The sequence below is a fragment of the Rhynchophorus ferrugineus genome, unplaced genomic scaffold (assembly GCF_030347505.1).
Source record: "Rhynchophorus ferrugineus isolate W39M unplaced genomic scaffold, kcgeb_rfMv2 rfM7, whole genome shotgun sequence".
NCBI classification, from domain to species: domain Eukaryota; kingdom Metazoa; phylum Arthropoda; class Insecta; order Coleoptera; family Curculionidae; genus Rhynchophorus; species Rhynchophorus ferrugineus.
Window position 1 is genome coordinate 17099182 of NW_027472586.1, and position 24786 is coordinate 17123967.

Consider the following 24786-nt stretch of genomic DNA (forward strand, 5'->3'; position numbering starts at 1 on the left):
AGACTGCGAAAAAAGTTCTACTCTTAGTATAATATTAACCTCGAAATCTGAAAAAATTCACATGTAAATGTATATTGAATTATTTAATCACGAATATGCTCGAGCTGAAAACTTCGCAATACATTTTCCAATCACTTTTCTAAAAGTCTAGATAACTTAAACGATTGTAGCGATCCCTAGAGAATTTCCGCTGATTTTTCGACATTCTGCATCAGTTAAAGTCGGCACCGCAACGATATCCCGTCGATTCCGTCGACTGGCGCTGCTATCGATCTAGTTACACTCAGCCGCTACATCATAATCCAGAGAGTGTCGCTTCATCGGCTGATATATCGGACAGCAAATGGTTTCCGTCATTCGGCACAACCGATCTGTTTTCAATTCAATATTGATATCAAGAAATGTAATAAGAGGAAGCGGAGACAATAGGTCATCGATTCTCGAACAATTTTCCATTTCAGGGAGCGATCTTCTTTATATGGATTTTTTAATAAACAAGAGAAAACCTATTCAAATTCATTCAACAGTATAAACACTTTTTATAATTTAAATTCATTATTAGAATGAATTTTAACAGAATAGCTTGTACTTATTATCTGAACTGGACCCTCATGAAACTTATGATTTTCAATATATTTTCTTAGCTCAATTAACCTCTAATTACATGGTATTTAAAACAATTTCTAACAAATTTTACGTTTACTATTTAAATAAAATTGATTCTGTTGCAAGTCATCCAGTTCTGTTATAAAACATCCCAATGATTTCTGATTTTTAGATGCCGTGATTTTGGCAAAGCTAGTAATATGAAATGATTCCAATAATGATGAACCTAAGCCAAAGTGAATTATTGGCTATCACGGAAAATACAAATATTAATTGATATTGGATAATCTCTATTGGGCAACTCGAGTTTGTGTCGGAAATAAATTCACATATCAAAACAATTGCAGATACAAAGATCAAATTATATCCTACTAGGAGCGCTATCATTAATTCATACAAATGTATTTTATGTACAATATGGTTGCAGAAATACAATCGTTTCTCCATTAAACAACGATTTAGTTAAAATGTTTAAAACAGCATTGGATCACGTGCCATCTCACGGCCATAATATAATCATCTGATTTGAAAAAGTACCTGCAGGCAAGCACGAAGTGGCTATTGTTATAGTCGGAGAAAATTTGCTATTAGATTGAATGCTTGCCGGGTCATCTAACCATATGTAAGAGAGAAAGATGGTTTAAATGTGCTTAAAGATAAATATAAACCTAGAATCTTTATAAATTTAGGGTACAGGTGCGGTTAGATAAAGACAATATCTTCGATGATTTATTTTCGTACAAAGGGATTATAATTATATGCGGAAGAAATATTAATTTTTGACGAGCAGATATTAAACAATAAACCAGATATTAAACACTAAACCAGATATTATACACTAAACAAGATCAAAGTATATGAATATAAAAATAAAGAAATGCACGTGGCAGAGTTACCTTCAGATGTTAAGAACAGTGGCACGTCTGATCACTCTCAGAGTCGGGAACGGAAAGAACATCGAGGCGTCGCGTCATCCCCTAGCTTCACCACTCGAGGTTGCCACGTCGTACCCTCTGTCAGTACCACTTGTTGCCACCTCACCGTGGGTGCTAACTTCAGGTATGTGCAACGCCTCGAGTAGATCTGTGGGCTGCTGGTAATTGCGGGAAAATTCGAAACATCTGACGGTCGCTACATAAAGATTCACCTTCTTTTTGAATCAACAAAATCAATAAAAGGAACATTTCAATTTAATAAAGCTCTAAAAGAGTTAATCAAGAAAAGGATATTTTGCATGGTATAAGCTAAAATCAGTTTTCTGTCCGTTTAAGATTTGACCGTATTCATGTTATATTTATCTAATGAAATCGGATAAGTGGCCTTATAAAAATGTATTCCTTTTCATATCCAGTTGGAGATTGATAATTGATTTGATAAAACATAATCAGTATTCATATACATATATCATATTCATATATTGAATTGCCAAAATTGGTTTAATGTCATATTCTATAGTATACTTAAACTATAGTTCTATATGTTCTGTAATAAACTATATATTCTATAGTAAACATTAAAACATTAAACCAAAGTATTAGAGGAGGCATGAATGAGGAGTTTTAAATTTCTCCCACTTTTGAAATAATCTTAAGAATATTTGATAGATGGCAAGGAAATCTGAATATCTTTAATTTTTACCAACTTATATTATATACATATTTCAAAATCTTCGATATATATCTCACTCACACAAAGCACATCGCGTTGTATTTCTTTGAACTTTTCTTTCAGAGACTCAATTTTGTCCCAAATAGAATGAATTTACTATATAATTCAATCTAATTTGGAAAGCTATGTTAAATAATATAACAGCTACTCGTCCGGATAATATCATGCCCAAATGTGTGGTCAGTGGTTTATAATATATAAATATTCACATATAACCTTAGACAAAGCTAAATAAAGACTTCTCCATTATTGTGCAATATATGAAACTAAAATCAAAACAAACAACGATATCGTACTTAACTTTATTGTAAAATAGGTGAATAAAAGCATTGCAAATGACAAATCTACATCATTAGGCTTCTTAACATTACTTATGAAATGTAAAATATTTTATAATTAGGCAAACGAACAAGCCATTAGATATCTCACAAGTTTTAGCATCTAAACAAAAATGGGACCATTCAACTGATTGTATGCTACCTACGGATCGCTTCATCGCTGCCATCGTTGCATAATAAAATGTATATATAACGGAAAATATCTAAATATACATATATTGTTTCTAAATATATATATTATAATTTTACTACTCAGACAAAAAAAAGGTCCTTGGCTTGGAATATGTATGGCTTTATAGAAAAACTAACGTTCTGTACACTTTTTCCTGGATCGCACATCACTTATACACATTAGTAATAATATTTAATATGATGTATTGGTAAAATATTTAATATGAACTAAGAGGATTTTGATCCTAACTGTATACAGACGATATGTGATACTGGTAAGTACTTCGGTGGTTTTTTAAAATGAATCATCATTCCATTCAATAAATATACCTATTTTTTTTATTAATCTTTTTGAACGTCAACAATCTGCCCGTAGGCAATAAGTACTATTGTTTGATTTCTGTTATATAATATAACCATTCTAATATGTAGAAGATCACTTCAGTAAGTGATCTGCTGTACAATTTATAATCTAAATCTTATTCTGAAAACTATTCTAACTTATTTTAAAGTCTATCCTAACTTATTCTAATGACTATTCTAACTTATTCTAGAAATTATTACATTTCACTCTATATGTATTAATCCGTTCGTATGGTAGTTTGCGTTTGAGCCTACGCACTTCACTGCCATCGTGCACACTTAACTGTTTGGCGAGTGCATTAGTCCAATAGGCACTAATAGTCTTTCAGAGCACTTCGAATCACACTCGTTATGGGTTCTAATGGGATATCGCGTTGAATCAGTTTGATGGACACGTAATATGGGGCTCGCAACACTTTATTCTGGAACCTCTGGAGGATATCTATGTTAGATTTGCTAGTAGTACCTCACTGTCCGATACCATAGGTCCAGATGGGCCTAAGTACTGACTTATGATCATATTGTATACAGCAAAACCTTGTTATCTAATGACAATTTAGATTTACGCCCTATCAGGCAATACATTTGGTTTAGTTTAAGCCCAAGCTGTTTGCATTTTGTCGCTATAAATATACCTATAAAAAAATAGAAAATTCCGCTTGAATACGAATATATAGGTATTTTAAAAGGTGATCAAATAGATGGTAAGTTTTAATTAAAGCGGTGTAAAGTCGGCTTTTAATTTAAAAAGCAATTGGGTGTCGGAACTAATATACCAAGAGAAAAGTGCTTCAAGTTTCGGGTGCAGTTTTTGCCCTTCCCTATTAAAACTTAAGGATGGAAGTTTACTTTGCCACGCTAATATGGTCTGTACTTTATAAAATGAGTTTGCTCTTGTGTTTATTTACGGACGAGTAACAAAATAAACTCCCGGCGAGCACGCTTTGCTGTTTTCTCTCGACAATTTTTTTTCGGTTTCTTGATGCATAAATCAAACAGACTGTTCTAAAATTCGCCAGTCTCGGTGACATAGAATTAAAAGCAGAGGCAACGAAATGGATTATCCTCGGTAAAACACAAATGGAAAACTCTTCTGCAGGCAAATGATAAGCTTTTATATAAAGTTACTATTGTGAAATTGGAGAGAGCTAATAAATGCCATTATTTTACGAAGCTTTATAACATCCATGGATGCTCTAAAGAATTAGTTATAAATGAATACAATGGTAATAGCTAGCCAAAGTCTCCAAAGTCCAAAGTCAAAATATGAATTCATATTTATATTAGGTGCTTGTATACATCTAAGCAATTGTTAAAGGCATAACATAACTATTACTAAATTCTCTAAAATTAATAAAATAACAGTTTTACGTTTAATATTACTGATTTATTCAGCATAGAGAGAACTTTCAATATTCCATTTTCGACATTTATTACTTCTGTTGATGGATTTGTTGATAGTTTCTTGGGATTGGATTTGTTTTTTGACAAAACCTGGTGTCGAAACGTATCAAATACTTTAAGGAACATATGATAATCTTAGTCCATCATATTATAGGCCATCATATTATAGTCCACATTATCGATGTCGGCTCTAATTCAATAAGTGAATACGATGGCCTGGGAGATCAAAATATTTCGAAGTCAATGAATTACAAAGCCTATTCGACGAAAAGCTCGCTCAAACTTTCAAAAAATTTGAGAGAGCTTAGCAGCAACTATTTCCAGGCTTGTACATGTGATAGGAAAAATACTAATGGAAAGAAAATGGTTACAATACGGATATAATGAAAATTCCATTTCGAACTCTTTCAACATTACAGTTTAATTACTTTCAGTAGATTGTACGCAAAAAATCTAACAAGTTTATATCTTAAAAGTATCTTAAAAGTTTTTAGTAGCTCTGGATTTTCTAAGACGAAATTCATGCAAATATTTCTTAAATAATTTATACGATGAAAAACCATATTAGAAATTATGTTTAGCCTTTTTCACTATTAATTGATTAAAAGAAGTCTGATAAGAGTGATTACTAATCAGAAAAACTGAAAATTATTTCAGCTACCCAAATATTTCAATATTCCAAAATCCATTCATATAATTAATATCTATTTTGTACTTTTCCAAAATGTATTCATCCATAACTAAGGCAAATGGTACATCAGTCAAATAATGTTACTTGTTAATAGCATATAGTTATGGAAGGATTATATGAAGAACACAACGAGGATAGACTATTTTATTTTCAAATTACTTTAGCTCAGGTTTATTTTTAGTACACCTTTGTCCTGTCTCTCATAAATATTTGATCTCGACGTTTTGATAGTCATGAACCATGGCTGTACGTACAGTCACATAGTACAACTTATTTAAAGCTTAAACTTTTTGCTTTTGTTTTAGTTAGTTATTCGGACGATCCACTAACGCCTTATAATATTCACTATTAATTTGTTTTGCCTTTCTGAAAATCATATGTGGGATGTAAATCGAATTTATTCTAAGGTACTTCTGAACAAGTAAATATTTCGGCCGTACTCTAACCGTTACCCCTACTCAATCCAACTATGGGGTACTTCCAGCAAATCTAATATTGCAATCATTCAAAGCTTCTAAAACAAAACGCTTTGTGTTATAGTCGATACTCCATTCTACGTCTCTATTGAAATAATCCATAATTAGTGTAATTCAAAGTGTTAGTGTAAGATACTTCGAAAGAGTATCAGTGCACTCCAATATATTTACCAGTCAGCTAAATGTCAATGAACAGTTAATTGTTTGGTGGTCAACTAGAACGTTTGCTACCCTCTAATCTGATTGTTAGACGGGCATAGAGTTTAAAGTTTTTATAATTATCATAAAAAGTATTTATTGCCCACAGAGCAGATTATGGAATCACCTGAGATAAAAAAAAATAAATAAAATTAGAGATGGATGTTTTTTCCATCATATATTGAGTTCAAAGGGATTCAATCTGTTATTGTTTTTGCTAGAGTGTCAGCAACAGTTGCATAACTAAAACATCTGTGAAATCTAAATTAGACAAGAAAAAATCTAAAAGATTTTGTGACGTAATCCCTATATTCTTGAGTGTGCTTAATCCAAAAATAACTTCTTTTTTGTCATAGATCAACATATTTCTTGTCAATTTGGGTAGATAAGTAGAGCAAGTTACTACATTAAAATAAAAAAGGGCAGACTTGAAAAATAATATTTTATTGACCAACTACTAACTATACATATATTTTAATCTAATATACGGCCGTTAGCACATTCTAAAATAATTCTTCCTCCAAATGAGGCTCTTCTTTGTACATTTTTGCTTCTGAAAAATATCTGGAAAGCTTTTCTGAAGCGCGCAAAAGTAGTCTAATATTATTGAGACACCCTTTAATGTCCTGGTGAAATAGTTCCCCTTGATCTTCACTCACATCTCCCGAATTTTCCAGAAACTAGTCGACGTAGGAACTAAAAAAATGTACTCTTAAACTCATTAGGCAATCTAAAGCTTGAAATGCCTTTAGCATTCTTTTAACGATTTGATTATCGTTAGCGTCCTTATGGTTGGCAAAAAAATCCTCTATGCCTTCTCTAAAAGCAACCTACCCTTTTTTTTGGATAGCCCTCATGGTTATTATAAATTTTGGGTGAGTAATAAGCCCTCGAATCTGTGATCTGACGAAAACATATTCACTTTTGCTTTTGAGAGACTTGCAAATTTCTAAATTATGTATTTAAAGCAATTTCCATCTTTAGGAATATACCATCAATTCCTCATTCATTCATCATAATTAAATCACTTCATCAATATGAACTTTATATGCAGCGGTGGTAAAAGAACTTTTGTGGAGTCATCTGCGGTCGACTCCTTTTATTTCCTATCACATAGACACAAAAAGCAAGGAAATTTGGCAAGTCCAGCATGTTGCCTGAGCAACATAGACAAAGTTCTTGTAGGTTCCTTTGAGTTATAAATGTCACATTGTGAAACAGAACTGCTTTAATGCTTCTTTTTGAATTTGAATTATGAATTTTGTGTTTTCTTGACGTCCTGCAACTATTTTTTATATTATTTTTGATTTCTGCATTTTAAAACACATAGAAATCAGAAAATTTTAAAACAACTTTTTTGTGCAGATATGTTTTATCAGGAAATTTTGATTGTTAGAAGATTGAGACCGTATTACAATAAAATTTTTAACATTACGAAAATATCACTATAAATCTACTAATAAAACAACCTGTATATCAGAAGTTAATGTCAATTGTTAACCATTTAGTGTAGTGTTATATATTATTAAAGGGTTAGCAATGAGCGGGTGATGTGAATTAGATTTCGGATACTAGAATGCAAAATGTCCTTTTCGGTGGGGTCTCCTGATCGGGCATGATATCGGGATATTAATTTCATTAAATTAGGGAGAAGGAAGGAAAATAGGTCTGGAATGAGGTAATAGACCCCTTTGTATCGCTAATTTATTCATTGTCTTGTTCTTATGCGTGATCCTATCCGAATAAAATATCTTATCAGGTGTCCTATCTTATTTCCTGTGTTGTTATTAAGAAAATTGTGTGGTGATTTAGGCAAATTGATTTAAATTTGATGGGGGTCGAGATAAATTTAAGCTGAGTTCTATTTTTGTAGAAAAATTTGCATTCCGAAATGTAACAGAATCTGTCTGTTTTTCAACCGTATAGTTTTATATCAAATATACTCAATGTATCATAGGAACAAGATTAACTTGAAGGATAACTTCAAGGATTAATTTAGATTAGTATTTACGCATATTTCAGTAAGTATTCACACATTTTGAACCATGAGACTGTAGGTCATTACAGTACAATATCACTTTGATATATTTCAAAAGAAAGTTGAAAATAAAATTGAGGGATTAGAAAATAATATAAGTTATAGAAATTATAAGAAATTTATATAGATAAATTAGATTGTCTATCGAAAAATTTTATCTTATTATACATTATTTTGAATTCAGAAATCTATATGTTGGTGACGTACCTGCCGAAATATTCATTTTAAACAGATATTTAATATTACTGCTTCTTATTCTAACACCATCTTTTACCGAATAGCCTATGTATTATATATTATTTAGCTAGCAGTAAAATCTGATATTCTTCTTCTTTTATATATTTTGTAATATATTAATTTAAAATTTCATTTATATATTTATGAATCTATGGATATCAGGCTTTCTATTTTACCAAGTTAAAGAAACAACAGAATTTGTGTCATTCTCGGTGATTCAATTTAAGTAGTTCAAAAATAAGTAGTAAATTAATATATCTATTTATTCCTTTATCTTTTAATAAGAAAAAACCAATGGAAATAAGTGTTTTTTCTTACTCTACTAGTTAGAAAAGTTATATTTAACTAATTTGATGTTGCTACTTTCGTTTTGTCATTATCTAATTTTAATTAAGTAACGTACTAATAAAATTTGAAAAGTCAATGATGCAATAGTTCTAGAGAGTATCCACGAAATATTTTAAGTTATTATATCCGGCCATTTAAGACTTCTGTTAATTGGAAGACTCATTCTTCTGACAACGAATTTCTTTATGAAAATATCTCTACTGAGTTTCCACCACCTGTATTTCAACTCATCCCTCTTGTGGAAGAGCAAAAATATCGTAATTCCACAGATTGTAGAGCTTGAGGAAGGATTATATAAATGAGTCGTTAGTTGAAACTGTTTGAGGTTTCATGTACGCACTCTGCTACTTTAAAATGTCCTGAGGGAGATAGTAGTAATCCTGTAAACATAATTCTTTTAGGTTACTATAAACTTCCCACCGTTTTAAAATGACTTAGTGCTATTCTTAATGTTATATAAAATAGTCATTGTTTATCAGACCAATTACACAACAAAATAGGAAACGGCATTTAACGTGTATAATAATATAACTATAAGTGCTAGTTTTATATATAATTAAGTTGCTTTAGTAATATATAATTTTATATGTGAATAAACAGAGTACAATAAAAGTACTTTTGTCATAATATCAAAAAAAAAATAAAAAATTTGGTTTAATTTGTGGATTGTATATATAAAAAAGAAAGGGTAAGATTTGGACTAAAATGAATTAATTTACTTAATTGTTAACATATGCAAAAACGACAAACCTTCTTAGAGTTTGGGCGAATCTCGATATCCTACTTTCTTGATTATTAAATGACAACATTTACAATTTTATATCTTAAAACTAATATCTGAGGGGCTAACTTTAATCCCAGGGCGTTATATAAATATTGTCATAAAAAAAACACTGTTTAACAACTTACATAAAATATACATGAAATAGGTCAAGGATCGGTGATTGTAGTAATGAAATATCATAATAATGATAGTTTATATTACTGACAGCTAATAGAACGGGTAATTAATTTTGCTGGCGGATCACAGCACTGATAAATATTAATACCGATACATATATATATACCGACATGTGATGGTATTGATAACGGTTGATATTGATAATATCGGACAATGACAATGCCAGACAATAACAATTACGGAATAACCATGATGGTTAACAAAAATCTTAATTCATTGTAGTCAATAAAAATGACGGATAATCATAACAGATAACCGATAATAACGATAACTAATATCAGTGGTAAAGTATGCTAGGATCAACCATCACCTGTATATTCGGTACAAATGGAAGGAAACACGCGACGTATTAGCTTCCACTCTAAGACTAACCATAATGGACGTGCAATGAGATCAAGGGAGGTAGACACAGGAGGTAGTTAGAAAAGTTCTATTTAAGTAATTCGATGTTGCTGCTTGCGTTTGGTTATTATTTAATTTTAATTAAGGAACGTACCAATGAAGTTTAAAAAATTGGTCATGCAATAAGCCTAGAAATCATCCCCGAAATACTATTAGTTATGATATCCGGCCAACTAAGAGTCCTGTTAATTGGCAGATTCATTGTTATGGCAACGAAAATCTTTATGAAAATATTTCTACTGAGTTTCCACCACCAATATTTCAACTCATCCTTCTTGCGAAAGAGCAAAACTTGGTGATACCAGAGATTGCAGATCTTGAAGAAGGATTATATAAATGGGTCGTTAGTTGCAACTGTTCGAAGTTTCATATATGCACTCTGCTATTTTGAGCAGAGACACTGACAAAATATGGATTAAATAAAACATTTCAACATTTTTCACGTAGTAGAGGATTGGCTTTTGAATGACTAAATTATCGTATCTACAGCAAATCAATCCACAAAAATTATTTCACGTCTTCTATCAGCAGTTTTTCTGACGAAACCGAAAAGAATTTGAAAGTTTTCATAGCAAAAAGTGTTATTTTTGAACAATGCTAAATAAGATAAAGTATAATACTTATCCCACGAAAATCCCTAATGTACTTTAAAACTTCTCTGGAATAATATTGTCCCCGCTAATTGATTCTTTAATATTCCCTCCGAAAATCTTCCATTCTACGCAGCTTAACAATTAGTCGGGGCTAGATTTTCGTTAGACGTCCCTCTGTGCGATTAAGGCCACGTCAACAAGCTTGTGACTTTCAAGCGGACCCAAGACCACCTGATCCGTTCCAAGTCCATCGTCGGGGACCTCTCGCCTGTACAGGCACAACAACACTGATAACGGCCGATCTTCTTCTTTGCCAAAACTCTCCCGGTTATCTGTCTCAGGCCAGACCGCCGACCATCTTACCCCTTTTAAACCTAAGCAGATTAGAAAGTTTGTTTTCTCACTCTCAAATTCGGGAAACCGTCATCGAAACCCCTTGCCCTAGTTTCGGATATGGACTACTCCATCACTTTTGCTAAAGTGTTTGTTATTGATCAATATAAAGCAGATCAATATATATATATATATATATATATATATATATATATATATATATATATATATATATATATATATAGAAAATTAAGTATATGATATTTCAGCAAGTTTGACTAAAAGAAAAATATCTTGGAATTATTGTCCATCGCAAAAAAGCTTAGCCTGTTAGCAACAAATTTTTCGTATTATGACAACCAAAATAACAGTATGGTAGCTAGCATCGTAGAGAAAAGAAACATTTTAGGTAAGCTAATCTTTTGAGATTTCATCTCTTTCACTCTTTCAGTCAGCACACGGGTTACCCGGCTGGCGGTAGAGGTGGCGTTTAGCAGTGTGCATCGTATTTGTACAAGTAAAAATATGAAATAAATTAATTTTTTTCTAAATTCCTCTTCTATGTGTACTAGGATTAAAACAAAGAAACGAAAATTAATATTTTTCTCGAAATATAAAAGCAGATTTTTACAGATTTTAAGATTTTTTACATTTTCATGCAATAAAAAATGGTAATAATACAAAAATACAAATACTTGTTAGTTTCTAGTTCACAGACAAACTATATATATAAAGAAGATATGTGTAAAATGTGATAATGATTGGTTAAAAACTCTAAGAGCTAAAATTTACAGAAAATCGAAAAACATATTTTCGAGAAAAGCGCGTTGGAACCTTATAGTGGAAGTGGAGGTAGCTTTGCGGCAGTAATTAAATAATTCAAACTACTTACTAATTAATCGGTTATCCCAACACTATGTTTTCGTATTGCTGCTTTTCCTTTCGAGCTTTTCGAACTTCTTTACTGTCTAGAGAGCTGTGTCGATTTATGGATTATGCTATTGTCGATTGTCAACTTAGCGGGCATAATGCAAACTTCTGCTATCAACGGTAATATTAAGCTCGATCATAACGGGTAAAATAGTAGAAGTTCGTTCATTAAATAAGCACGTAGCGAAATATTCCGAGACCTCGACGACTTTTAAACCAGAATGCAAAGGTTTTGGAGCCAATCGACAAACTTTAGAATGAAAGCTTTCATATGCGTTTTGAATATAACCGTCAAAACATTTTTATTAATCTCTTAGAATCTGGCCGTGAGCAATAAGTATTATTATATAATTTCCGTTATATAACATAACCATCCTGACATGTAGAAGATCACTTCATTAAGTGATCTGCTGTACAACTTATAATCTAAATCTTATTCCAGATGCTATTCTAACTTATTCTACAGATTATAAAATCTCACTCTATGTGTCTATTAATCAGTTCGTACGGTAGTTTGCGTTTGAGCCTACGCATTAAACTGTCATCGCGCACATTTAACTGTTTGGCGAGTGCATTGGAATGCACCAATAATCTTTCAGAATACTTCGCACTAACACTCCGAATCACACGCGTTACGGGTTATATGGTTATATGATAATGATTATCACGCTGAATTAGTTTGTTGGTCACGTAATATGTGGCATCGACGACTCGCAACACTTTATTCTGGAACCTCTGAAGGATATCTATGTTAGATTTGCTAGTTGTATCCCAGAGTTTAATAGCATAGGTCCAAATAAGTCTAAGTATTAACTTATACAGCAAAACCTTATTATCTAATAATAATTCAGAATAACTCCCTACCAGCCAATACATTTGGTTTAGTTTAAGCTCAAGCTGTTTGCGTTTTGTCACTAACCGTCAAAACATCTCTCGAGTAAATCATCTCTCGCTATATCTGCATTTTCTTCTTCTTCTTCATTTTCGCTGCAGTTATTTAACTTCCGATTTGCATACCGATTTCCGTGATATTACGGCTTAAACAACCATGCTCGTTTTTCGGATACGAAAACATTTTTTGTATAGATCAAAAGCACAGTATGAAAGTTACGTTAGAACTGATTTTAAAATGCAAATATCCTTGCTAGGTTTACTTTCGTACATTCTTCAATTATATCCAATCATTTATATCCAAAATCTCTATTATTAAAAGAAACAAAAGAAACAAGGAATCTTTCCAATATCGCCCCGTGCTACGTCACCTGCTCCACCCATTAGACCGGAGGAGGCTCACTAAAAGGCATATAACTAATAAATGGTTCGGAATTTTACTTTAAAATTTTCATAGTATATTCCTGTATAGTTGTACTATTGATTTATGAAAATTTTTTAAGCCTCTACACCTATTTTACGTTTAAGTTAAATAAATATTTATAACTAAATATTATTTTCAATGGAATAACATCATAGAGAAAAGAAATTAGATCGAATAATAAAATATCATTTAGAGTAAAACTAACGAAATATTTTGAACCAGAGATGCATAATAATGTACAGGAATTTAAATTTCATTAATATATCTGAACCTCTATCGCTTGATCTTCGATTCCAATAAACGATATATCGATAGTTCGTCGGAATAGTAACGAGATGATGTTGCCGAAGGCAACTTCCAAAGCTAAAATCTATCTATCAGGCGTTCGTTAAAGGCGAAAGGGTTCGGGCGCTTTTGGAAAAGTTTACTTTATAAAGAGACATTAAAAGGGCCCTAACGAAGAAAAAAAACGAGGAGCAGCAACAAAAAGTCCCATCTCAACTAGTTTTAAACCAGCTGCGAAAATTTAATTTGGCGATTTTCGTTTCTTTCACTTCGGACGTTTTTGCTGTCGTTGTTTCGCGTTAGGTGAAATGCTTTTATTTCTATTTAATTAAGGCTAGTGTTTGTGTTGTTTTAGATAACTGTTAAGATAAAAGAATTTGGATAAATCTGTTATTACAGTTTTTTTTAATCAAATGCAGGCGATTTTGAATGTTAAATGAAACAAGAAACATATTATTGGAGGACGTCTTTCAACAAAAAGTAGTATCATTCACTTTCTACAGTTTCGTATCGGTGTTATGTCGTTCCACTAGTACATCGCTGGTGATTCCATTATAACTATAATATTTTCTGACCTTTCTCGAGCAAACGACAGTAAAAGCCGAAAGGCATGCGCATTTATTCGAAACGAGCTCGACAAATTTCACAGGTACGCGTTATTTACACACGATAGTTGTGGTTACGAGGTGTATTTTACCGACTACAAAAAATGAGGAGATTTTATAACTATATATAGCTATATATCTTTTGTAAATACTCAAAATTCTTGCTATATTCGAAAGAGTGCACTTACGAGGTGGTCCCTTTGGAACCAAATCAGGATCTGATGGCGGAAGGTTTCACCATTTCGACGGAAAACCTCACTTATTTTTTTATCTAAAATAATCAGATATTAGCGTTACTCCTTAACTGATGTGAGGAGAAATCGGAAGAAGTTCAGAGTCAGTCTGTTTGCTTTTTAAGCGATAACCACGTCATATGAGACGTGGTAGAAACGTTATTGGCAACTGTTTCTATATTGTAATGATTAGTACTTTAAGCCCGCACTCAGAGATCGACGGTGTAATTCCCAACACAGTGCATCAGCTTTTTATGTTTTAGTTTGACTAGGTCTAAGGTTTGACTAAGTTATACTAGGTCGTGGACCCCGGAGCCTGAAAGGTTCCTTAACTTCAATAATTGTTCCTTTATTCCCATTTTTCCTCATTCGGGCTATACTTTAACTTGGGCTATATATTGTTACTTAATAAAATTACTGGGTAATTTATTGAATAAATATCTAATACTAAAAAGAGGAAAATAAAACTACTACCAACTCATAACTTTGAAGTCGATGCCGAGCCCAAACCATACAAAAATAATAATATAATTTTGTGACATATACACAAAACTAAATCACGATCAAAACGAATCTGTTTGTCTGTTTTTAAAAAATGTAAGTTAGATTATTTTTACTTTTTGGAATCCATGGATCAAGAGTCTGAAAAGGAATACTTAAGAGCACTGAGGTGATGCTTCAGAGATTTCAACAAAAAAAATACCCAAAAGGAAAACGAGACATCCAAACACAGCAATACTTTCCAACAACCAAATGTATAAAAATAAATATGTTTTATCAAAAGCCCAAGATATTACCTCATTGTTTTTTTTTCACTTTTAGTCCATCAGTATTTTGGTTTAGTTTTCTTCTTTTATAAAATATGTGTTAAATATAAATACTATGTCAACATAAATTGTATTTGTTTTAATTTTTGTTTTAATATTTTATTTATATTGTATGTGCGTGTTCAATTGTGCCTTTTTATTATCTATTTGATTATTTTTCTTGTTTATCTTGATCCTTTTATTGTAATAAAATTTGTGATACGATATAGAGTTGAATTTTTTCTGGGTTATTTATATGTCTCGGAGAGTTATATAGACTAGAAAGATAGATTACAAAGCTTTAAGTATTATGATGTCAATTTATTTCACATATTCTGCTAATTACTATTCTTGTATCTAAACTATCCTAAACATTCATGACATTTTATTTAAATATCCACTTAGTAATCTTTTGAAATATCAGCAAAATCACAAAGTTATAGGTATAAAGTATAGTATGACCATTTTTGATTCTTACCTTTACTGGAATCTTCAAACAAATCCTGTTTTCAGGTTATCTAACTTAAATATACTGTTGCGATTTATAAAATTATAATGCTACAATGTTAGAATAATTTATTAATAATCCACACCTTTTACACTTATTTACTGTTGTCTGTGAAATACTTCAAGCTGCCGCATGCCCCCATGACTTCCGGATTTTACTGTTGTCTTTTTCGAACGGTTGTTTTTAAAATAACAGTAATAACAGTAAAAAGAAAACAGTTTAAGTAACAGTTTTTCCAGCCACGCGATTTTGTTTACCAATTTTTATTTAAAAATTTTTTTGAGATAATATAATTATTTATTATTTAATAGGGAAAATTATTGGCAGACAATGCTAATGTAAGTGCAGAAAGTACAAATTATTTGTAAAATGTGATAATTGTGTAACACTAATTTTGTAGATTGCTATATAATACAGGGATATTTATATTAAATTATATGAAAACAGAATTTGTTTTAAGATTATAGTAAAGATATGAATTAAAAATGGTCATATTTATCTAATATATACCTATAAGTTTCTGATTTTCCAGATATTTCAGAAGATTTAGAAATTAGATATTTAAATAAAATGCCATGCATTTTTAAGATAACGTAAGTATAAGATGAAATAAATTGTTAACATGAGATTTGAAGCTTTGTGATTTATTATATCTTTCGGTTTATATAACTTTCCGGAGCAGATAAATAGTGCAGAAAAATTGAAATAATGAATACTATACCACATTTTATTGCAACAAATGGAATAAAATAAACAAAAAAGTAATCTAATTATGATACAGAAACTAACAATATAAATAAAATATTTATTTTGTATAGTGTACTTTAACAAATTTTTTATCGTTTTATCCTGATATTTTACTTCAAATTTACCCTGGATACTGTTAAACTGTTTGGAACATGTAATTATCTTTTGTGAGTTTTCTTATGGTATTTGATAATTATTCTATTATGATAGTTATTAGCAGTTGGTCATTGAATATCCAAAATCCAATCAGATTATCTAATGAATCTAAGAATTTCCCAACTGTTACCCTAACACTTCTGTTTAGGAGATTGTTCAATAGCACTATTGCCATATTTATCAACACAAAAAATCTATAAGGTAACCATAGAGTAGTATATAGGAATACATACTTGTACAAATAATTTAGAAATTCAACTTCGTCAGCTCTTGTAGTTTTGTAATAATAAATTTTGTCATTTCCTCTTTCATTTACGTTAGAAGTTCCAGATTTTTTTATTTTCCTTTTACCTTGATTGTTATTTACAAGATGCCATCAACATAAGAGACTGTGACTTGGTTATCAGAACTTAAACTATAAATTTTTGACTAACTTAGACTTCCCTAACTTAGACTGCAACTTTACTAAAACATAACATTTTACTAATGCATTTTTAGGATAACGTAAATATAAGATGAAATTAATAAAAAGTATGAAATATATTGGTAATATGAGATTTAAAGCTCTGTAAACTATTAGTTCTTTATGTTTATATAACTTTCCGCAGCAAAAAAATAGTGCAGAAGAATTGAAATAATACATTGTACAACAATTTTGGTTGCGATAAATGGACTAAAATAACCAAAAAAGTAATATAACTAAGTAATTCACACTAACAATACAAATAAAATATTTATTTTGACATAGTATACTTTAATAATTTGTTCATCGTTTTATCCTGATATTTACTTCATTATTGCCTGGATGCTGCGAGGATGATGTACTTATCTCTTGTGAGTTTTCTTATGGTCTTTGATAATTATGCTATTTTGATAGTTATTAGCAGTTGGTCGTTCAATATCCAAAATCCTTTTCCATTCTTTCAAATCAGTCAGATCATCCAATGAATCTAAGAATTTTCCAACTGTTACCCTAGCACTCCTGATTGTTCAATGACTTTATTAACATGTTAATTAACACAAAAAATCAATAAGATAACCATAGAGTAGTATATAGGAACACATACTTGTACAAATAATTTAAAAATGCAACTTCGTCAGCTCTTCTAGTTTTGTAATGTACACATGCACCAGATGTATCAATTTGTTAGCGTCTTTTTTTCGTCTTTGCACTAAAAGTTCTAGCCTTTAATGTTCTTTATAACATGCCATAAACATCAGAGAGTTTGTGACTTAGTTCCTTAGACTACAATATAACTAAAACATAACATCTTACTGATACCTTATAAACTTATTTTCGCATTGTTTGCTGTTAATTTTCTCTATTAGGTAATAAATAACTATAGGACATCAACAAACTTTTGTACAGAAAAGGTTAACATAAATAGTACTTGATATTACACGACATTATTTATTTTATTTATTTACAGAATTTAAAAAAATGGTTACTGAATGTTAGTTTTTGAGATATTTTACAAACTTTTGGTATGGTAATTAATGTTGTATTTCTATTTCTGATCTTGTATTTAAAATATCGTATAATTAAATTTTAATAATACTAACATATCATTTTTAAGATATTACCTTTAGTTTATTATAAGAGAAACATGTTTAAGTATATAAAATGTGGTCGAATTTCAGACCACCGGGTGATCATTGGTAATTAAAAAACTCTTTTTCTGGCTACCCCATCGACCTCTGGATCCTGTTTCCCCTTTTTGGTTTTCGTTCCCTATTCGCAACTGAAACAATATTTCATCCTAATCAAAATGCAAAATCCTGTCCCAAAAATTTGCATTTTTAAATGCGTTTAAGTCCACGGCGCTCAACAAGTGCCCCACTCTTTTCCCCCTTGTTCCCATATCCCGCTTCTCCTTTATCACGCTCCCAGCGTAGGTCTCTCTGTTTTGGAACCGTTGTTTTATTTTTTAATTAATTCTGAAACCGGCGCAACAGCAGCGCGACGGTATCGCGCAAAATGAAATTTTTGTGGTGGATTTTGAACAGCTAATAAGGCCTATAGAAATGGGGTTTTTAAATCGTTGACAAAACGAGCTGGATTCGAAAGAGGTTAAATTGGATCGAGGCTCTTCCATTCTCGCACGATAAAATTAATGTTATCAAATAATACACAATACCTAGAAAATGTATGTTTTATCTTCTTATTGATTAGATAAACTGTTATTTAAGATCATGAGCTATACTCAACACTAAAGACTCCAAATAATAGATCAATTGTAAGGTCTCCGACCTAACACAGTACAACACATTTTTTTGGCAAAATTAGTTTTTTTTTATTCAGACATAATTCCATTCAAGGGTTATATACTCCTTATAGCAATCCTCCAACTTTTCGATACCATTTTTGCAGTACGATTTGTCCTTTGCTTCAAAATAGGCCTCAGATTGGGCGATGTCTAATAACGCTATGTAATATTCGCTGTTGATGGTCCTTCCCTTTTCAAGGTAGTCAATGAAAATTTTTCAATGCGCATCCCAAAATACAGACGCCATAACCTTGCCAGCCGACTGTTGCGTTTTTCCACGCTTTGGAGCTGGTTCATCGTGTACAGTCCACTCGGATGACTGTCCATTCGACTTCCTAGTGAAACGATGGAGCCATGTTTCATCCATTGTCACATATCGACCCAAAAACTCGGGTTTATTATGCTTGATCATCTTCAAACACTGCTCCGAATCATCAACTCGTCGTTGTTTTTGGTCAATAGTGAGCCCGCGCGGCACCCACTTTGCACAGAGCTTTCTCGTACCCAAATATTCAGGAATGATATGATGTACACGTTCAGTTCATTCAATTTCAATTTACGGTCATTCAAAATCATTTTGTGGATTTTTTAAATGTTTCGGTAAGAACCTCTTTTGGGTGTCCACTGTTTTCACCTTCTTCGGTGCTTACCACGTCTAAACTTAGCATACCAATCCTTGATGGTTGATTTTCCAGGGGCAGTGTCCCGAGAAACTCGGCATCAAGCCAAGTTTTTGCTTCAACTGTATTTTTCCCTTTAAAAAACAATATTTTATCAACACGCGAAATTCCTTTTAATCCATTTTTTTCACAATAACAAAAGTTGCTTCACTCAAAATGCAATAATTCACAAATTAATGATCTGACATCTGTCAAATTTATACACGTATCGGTGAGGGTTAGGGCTAACTAAAAAACATATGGATTTAATTCTAATAGCGCCATCTATGTGTCAGGTCGGCGACGTTTCAATTGACCTGTTATGCACTGAATTATTTTATAGAACTTTAAAATAACTTTTGAAAAACTTCAACGCAATTATATTTTTAAAACGTAAATGTAAAGGGAAGCAAATATTTTCATTTTTACATTTGTTTTATGTTTACCAGACTGCAATTTTTATAACCAATTTTATATCCGAGAAAAATTGATCTAAGGTAACTTCTGAAACCACAATTACTTTTGTGCGCTGGGGCAATCATTTTTCTCTTTTATGTTATGTAAAGAATATGTGAACGCTAGACTAACTGAATTGAACTGAAATATAATTATGTTGAAAAATAAAATATAATTTATACCCAAAAAGTTTCCTTTTTTTAATCCAGCTATGTGTATAACGGTTTATATGTTTATGATATTAAAATAACTAGAAAATCAAATTTGGAACGCTGGTCTCGTTGATTTTCTTTTATTTCAAAAATGTTATTTTTTATCAAAATATCACCAGACCTGTAAACTATTTTAGAAATGTTAATAATGCTGAATAATTTGTAATAAATATTAGTAATTACGTGCTGATAATATTCCATTGTAATGAACAAGCTCTCGTCGTTTTTATGGTAAAGTATGTTGCTGAATGAAAATCCAATTCCAGTCGTCTTTATAGTAGAAGTTTATAGTCAGAAGATGCTTTGACCGGACTATACGTTCATCGCATTAAAACTTCTCAACCCCAAGATCTTTCAATCGTTGAAGTATTATAAAATTGGTGTTTTCATTCAATTACCTAGCGTAATCTAGCTAGCACTGCACTGTAGAGTTGGGAATCAGATCTACTACCAACTAAAACAAGCTTATGGTGGACAGTTTGGTTTCAATCTTACTACTGAAAGGGTAATATATCAGTTTTTTTACATCAATCCTGGCTTCGCAAAGGCTTGTTGCAACTCACGGTGTTGCAACTTTCCACGACGGTCTAATGTAGTCATTACAATCTAAGCTTCCTCTTTTGTTTGCAGCTAACGTATCCATCGTGAAAAATCCTAATATTTTCTACAAAACCCAATATTTAGCATTAAAACAATACTTGATCCACTGAAATGCAAGGCTAGTTCAATTAAGTTTAGTGTCCCTAAATTTAATAAACATGTATATTATAAGCATTAAGTATATTTATATAAGTAACAGGTCAATTGAAAAGTCCCCGAACTGACAAATAGATGGCGCTACTAGAATTAAATCCATATGTTTTTAGTTAGCCCTAACCCTCAAAATATGCGTTTATAAATTTGACAGCTGTCGGATCATTAGTTTGTGAATTATAGCATTTTGAGCGAAGCAACTTTTGTTATTGTGAAAAAATGGCTAAAAGGAAATATCGCGTGTTGATAAAATATTTCTTTTTGAAGGAAACAAATATAGTTGAAGCAAAGGCTTGGCTTGGCCGAATTTCCGGACGCTGCCCCAGGATAATCAAGCATCAAGAATTGGTGTGCTAAGTTTAGACGTGGTGAAATGAGCACCGAAGACGTTAAACGCAGTGGACACCCAAAAGAGGTTGTTATCGACGAAAACACTATAAAAATCCACAAAATGATTTTGAATTACCATAAATTGAAATTGAATGAAATAGCACCCTAAAGATATCAAGTGAACGTGTAGACCATATCATTCACTAATATTTGTGTATGATAAAGCTCTATGCAAAGTGGGTGCTGTGTGAGCTCGGTTTTGACCAAGAACAACGAGTTGTTAATTCGGAACAGAGCTTAAACCCGAGTTTTGCGTCGATATGTGACATTGGATGAAACATGGCTCCATTATTTCACTCCGAAGTCCAATCGATTCGTCCATCATATTCTTCAGATCTGGCTCCCAACGACTATTTCCTGTCCCCAGATCTCAAAAAAATGCTCGCTGGGAAGAAATTTTCGTCGAATGAAGAGGTTCTCGCCGAAACTGAGGCCTATTTTGAAGCAATTTTTTGAAACAAATCGGACTACATAAATGGCATCGAGAACTTGGGTCGCTATAATCAGTGTATCACCCTTGAAGGGAATTATGTTGAATAGAAAAAAATTGCCAAAACAATGTGTTTTACTATGGTAGGCCGCGTACTTTTCAATTCACTTGTTATATATTAATAAACATTTGGTAAAACTGCAATATTCTTTATGTTTGTGGTTTTATTGATGCACAATAAACAAAGGCTATTATTGAAAGGTATATATTGTGGATAAACTTTGGGTCAAATTATTATAATCACGAAAATTTCAAAAAGCTGAAAATAGAACACCATTAAAAATTGTTAGAAACAGTAATACAAACAGAAACATTAATAAACAAATACATTTATCAAGTATATAATTAATGTAACAATTAATAGAATGTCGGTAGAATAATATGTGATATTACTATATAGTTCATTAATTTCTGAATATATTAGAAGTTATATAAATTTAAAAAGAATTCCCAAATTACTTTGGTCACTTAACATTTCTTCTATTTATCAGCTGTGTTCTATTAATGCAAATTACATGGACAGCTTTTCAACTTGCTCCACATTTCTGCACCTTTATTATTTTATCATTATTTTACATCTTATATACAAAATTAAATACAATAAATATACATAAATGTCTCCTAATTCTTTTAATTTATTTCAATATTGACAAAAAATAAGCTATTTATCTATTTTCTACCTATACATAAATAAAAATACATTGTTTTCTCTTACTTAATCCACTATTTCGACTTTAAAATAATAGCTGTCGGATTTTTAATATATCGCTGATTTGATTGCAAGCCTCCTCTTCTTAGCAAAGTTACATTTCAGTTACAAAAGAGAAATTGAATTACCACTAAAGCATCTTTCACTGATATAATCTATGAAACATTCATGTTTATTATTAATTAACAAAACCATATTGAAGTTTTAGTTGACGTACTTGGAAAACAAAATTTATAAAAAAATCTTACTAACTCTAGAATTACTTCTGACATAATGATACACTGTGTCGTTAAAACATTATATTTAAGTAAAATATTTTTTTCCTGTATTCTGCGTCTTCCAAGTGTCAAATAGATAAAAAATTCAACTTGTACTCCCGAATATCTATAACTAATCAGAAGAAAGTTGTTATTAGCGGAAATTTAATTGGTTGAGAAAATTCTCCTGTTTATGACAGATAAGGTAGATGAATCTTCGTATTTTCGAAAATTTTAAATTTATTTCAGGATGAGATGTTCGCATATGTTACGAGTCACAGATTGTCATAGCGATTACTGTTCTATTTTTATTCCTTTATATTCGGCCTTCCACTATTCCAGCAATATTCGAATAATAAAAAATTAAACAAATGTTTAAACAACACTGCTTAATAATTATATAGCATCAACCTTTCTATTACCATACAGTACATAAAGAAATTGTATTGATCTCATTTCTGCGTTACAGGGCTGCAAGATTTCAAAAAATACTGGAGGAAATTTTATATACGCCCGACAGAAATAGCGAATCTACTAGTTAGGGTTTCGGTGAATGGAGGTACAACCAAATGAAACGGTGATATTTACATTATGTTTCCGTTATTTATTGACGATATAAAATAAAATGTGGAAAATACAAAATAGATAAAACAGATAGCACCGGTGTTACCTGGTGACGAGGCTTGGGCAGTCGATGGTCACACGTCTGAACCAAACGATGGTTGGTTATTGAATGGTCAAAGTACCCTTCAATAACATCCCAGATAAACGTCTCGGGGTTGCCAGCTATTCGTTATCCTGTTCCAGTTGGCGCTGCTGGCACCCCGCCCGTGTTCAACATCTGGGATTATATTTCTGAGTATTTTGTAGACCGTTATTCCACTATGTAAAATTCGACATGCCTCAAGATCGCTACACTATTATATAAAATAAGGAGCTGTTAACAGTATCTGGTTATACGAATGTACTGCTGAAATAAACGGAGATGAGGAGATTTATTGGCACATATAAATGGTTGCCTTTCTATATATACTTTATCTTTACTTTACTTTGATGTATTTTTAATATGTATTAATATGTATAAATTTCACATTCGTGGAGTTTTTCATATAATTTATAATATGCCTTTTATTTTCATAATATTTACCATAAATGGTCCTGTCAAGTTTGTATACTGAACTTAAATATAATATTTATAACAGAATGTATACTGTAAATATATGACGAATACATCGAAATTCTGACGACTATTTAATTCCACGTGTTGTTGTAGGTATACACTGCCCCACAAGTACGCGGGAACACATTGGCAGCGTGTCAATTTCGCGGTTCCACCTTGTCGGTCAATGGTGAGTTGCAGCAGCAGGCGGCAGCCCTGGCACGCGGCCGCCAACCATCCATGGGCATCGACACGGACATGGTGAGCGAGTTCGATCCGAGCAGCTCAGACAGCGGTGTGGTCGCCCAATGCACCGCCGTCAAACCGCTGAAGCTACGCCTGTGTAAACCGATCTTCGGCCGAGCGAAACATTCGAAAAATCGTCGGACTGAGGGCGGTAAAAAGTCGCCCAAAGGTGGGGGAGAGGGAGGCGCAAGTGGAACCAGTGCCGAGGGGAAACCGGTGGTGGAGCATGTAGTGCCGCGAGTGCAGAAACCGAGAGACCCTGAGCGAGAAAAACGACGCATCGCCAGGAAAAAGGAGAAAAGAGCGACGCTCATTCTGGGACTTATAATGGGTTCGTTCATCGCTTGCTGGTTGCCGTTTTTCTTCATGTATATACTCAGACTGGCTTATTGGATTCCACCTATCGCCTTCTCAACAGCTTTTTGGCTAGGGTAAGTATTTCCAAATCATTCATTTACACCTGTAATGGTGTAGATTATGTATGAGATTATATAAGCAAAAATAGTACTAACGATATTTTAAAATAAATGTTAAATAGGTTCATGATAACAAAAATATAAAAAAAATAAAAGGTGTACAAGATGAGATTACCATTTAATAGTTCTAGAGCTGGTGACCTCTTTCACTGCCGCCTTATCACAATTATAATATAGTTTTCAATAGAGGCCGGTCATTATTGAAATAAAATGGAACAAGTGTAGTGTGTATTATTATTAATTTCTCGCATTGTTGAGACCGTTGTGTTGACATTGGGCCATGGCTTTAGTTATGTTAAA

At 32.0% G+C, this 24786-nt stretch overlaps 1 protein-coding gene across 1 annotated transcript in view; it reads left to right on the forward strand.

The window, feature by feature from the left end:
- LOC143200049 (alpha-2B adrenergic receptor) overlaps positions 1 to 24786 on the forward strand; it is a 619947-nt gene that overhangs the window by 589050 nt on the left and 6111 nt on the right. The window contains exon 6 of the mRNA XM_076410305.1: positions 23879 to 24441. Within this exon, the coding sequence (XP_076266420.1) occupies positions 23879 to 24441 (563 nt within the window). The remainder of the gene's footprint in view (positions 1 to 23878; positions 24442 to 24786) is intronic.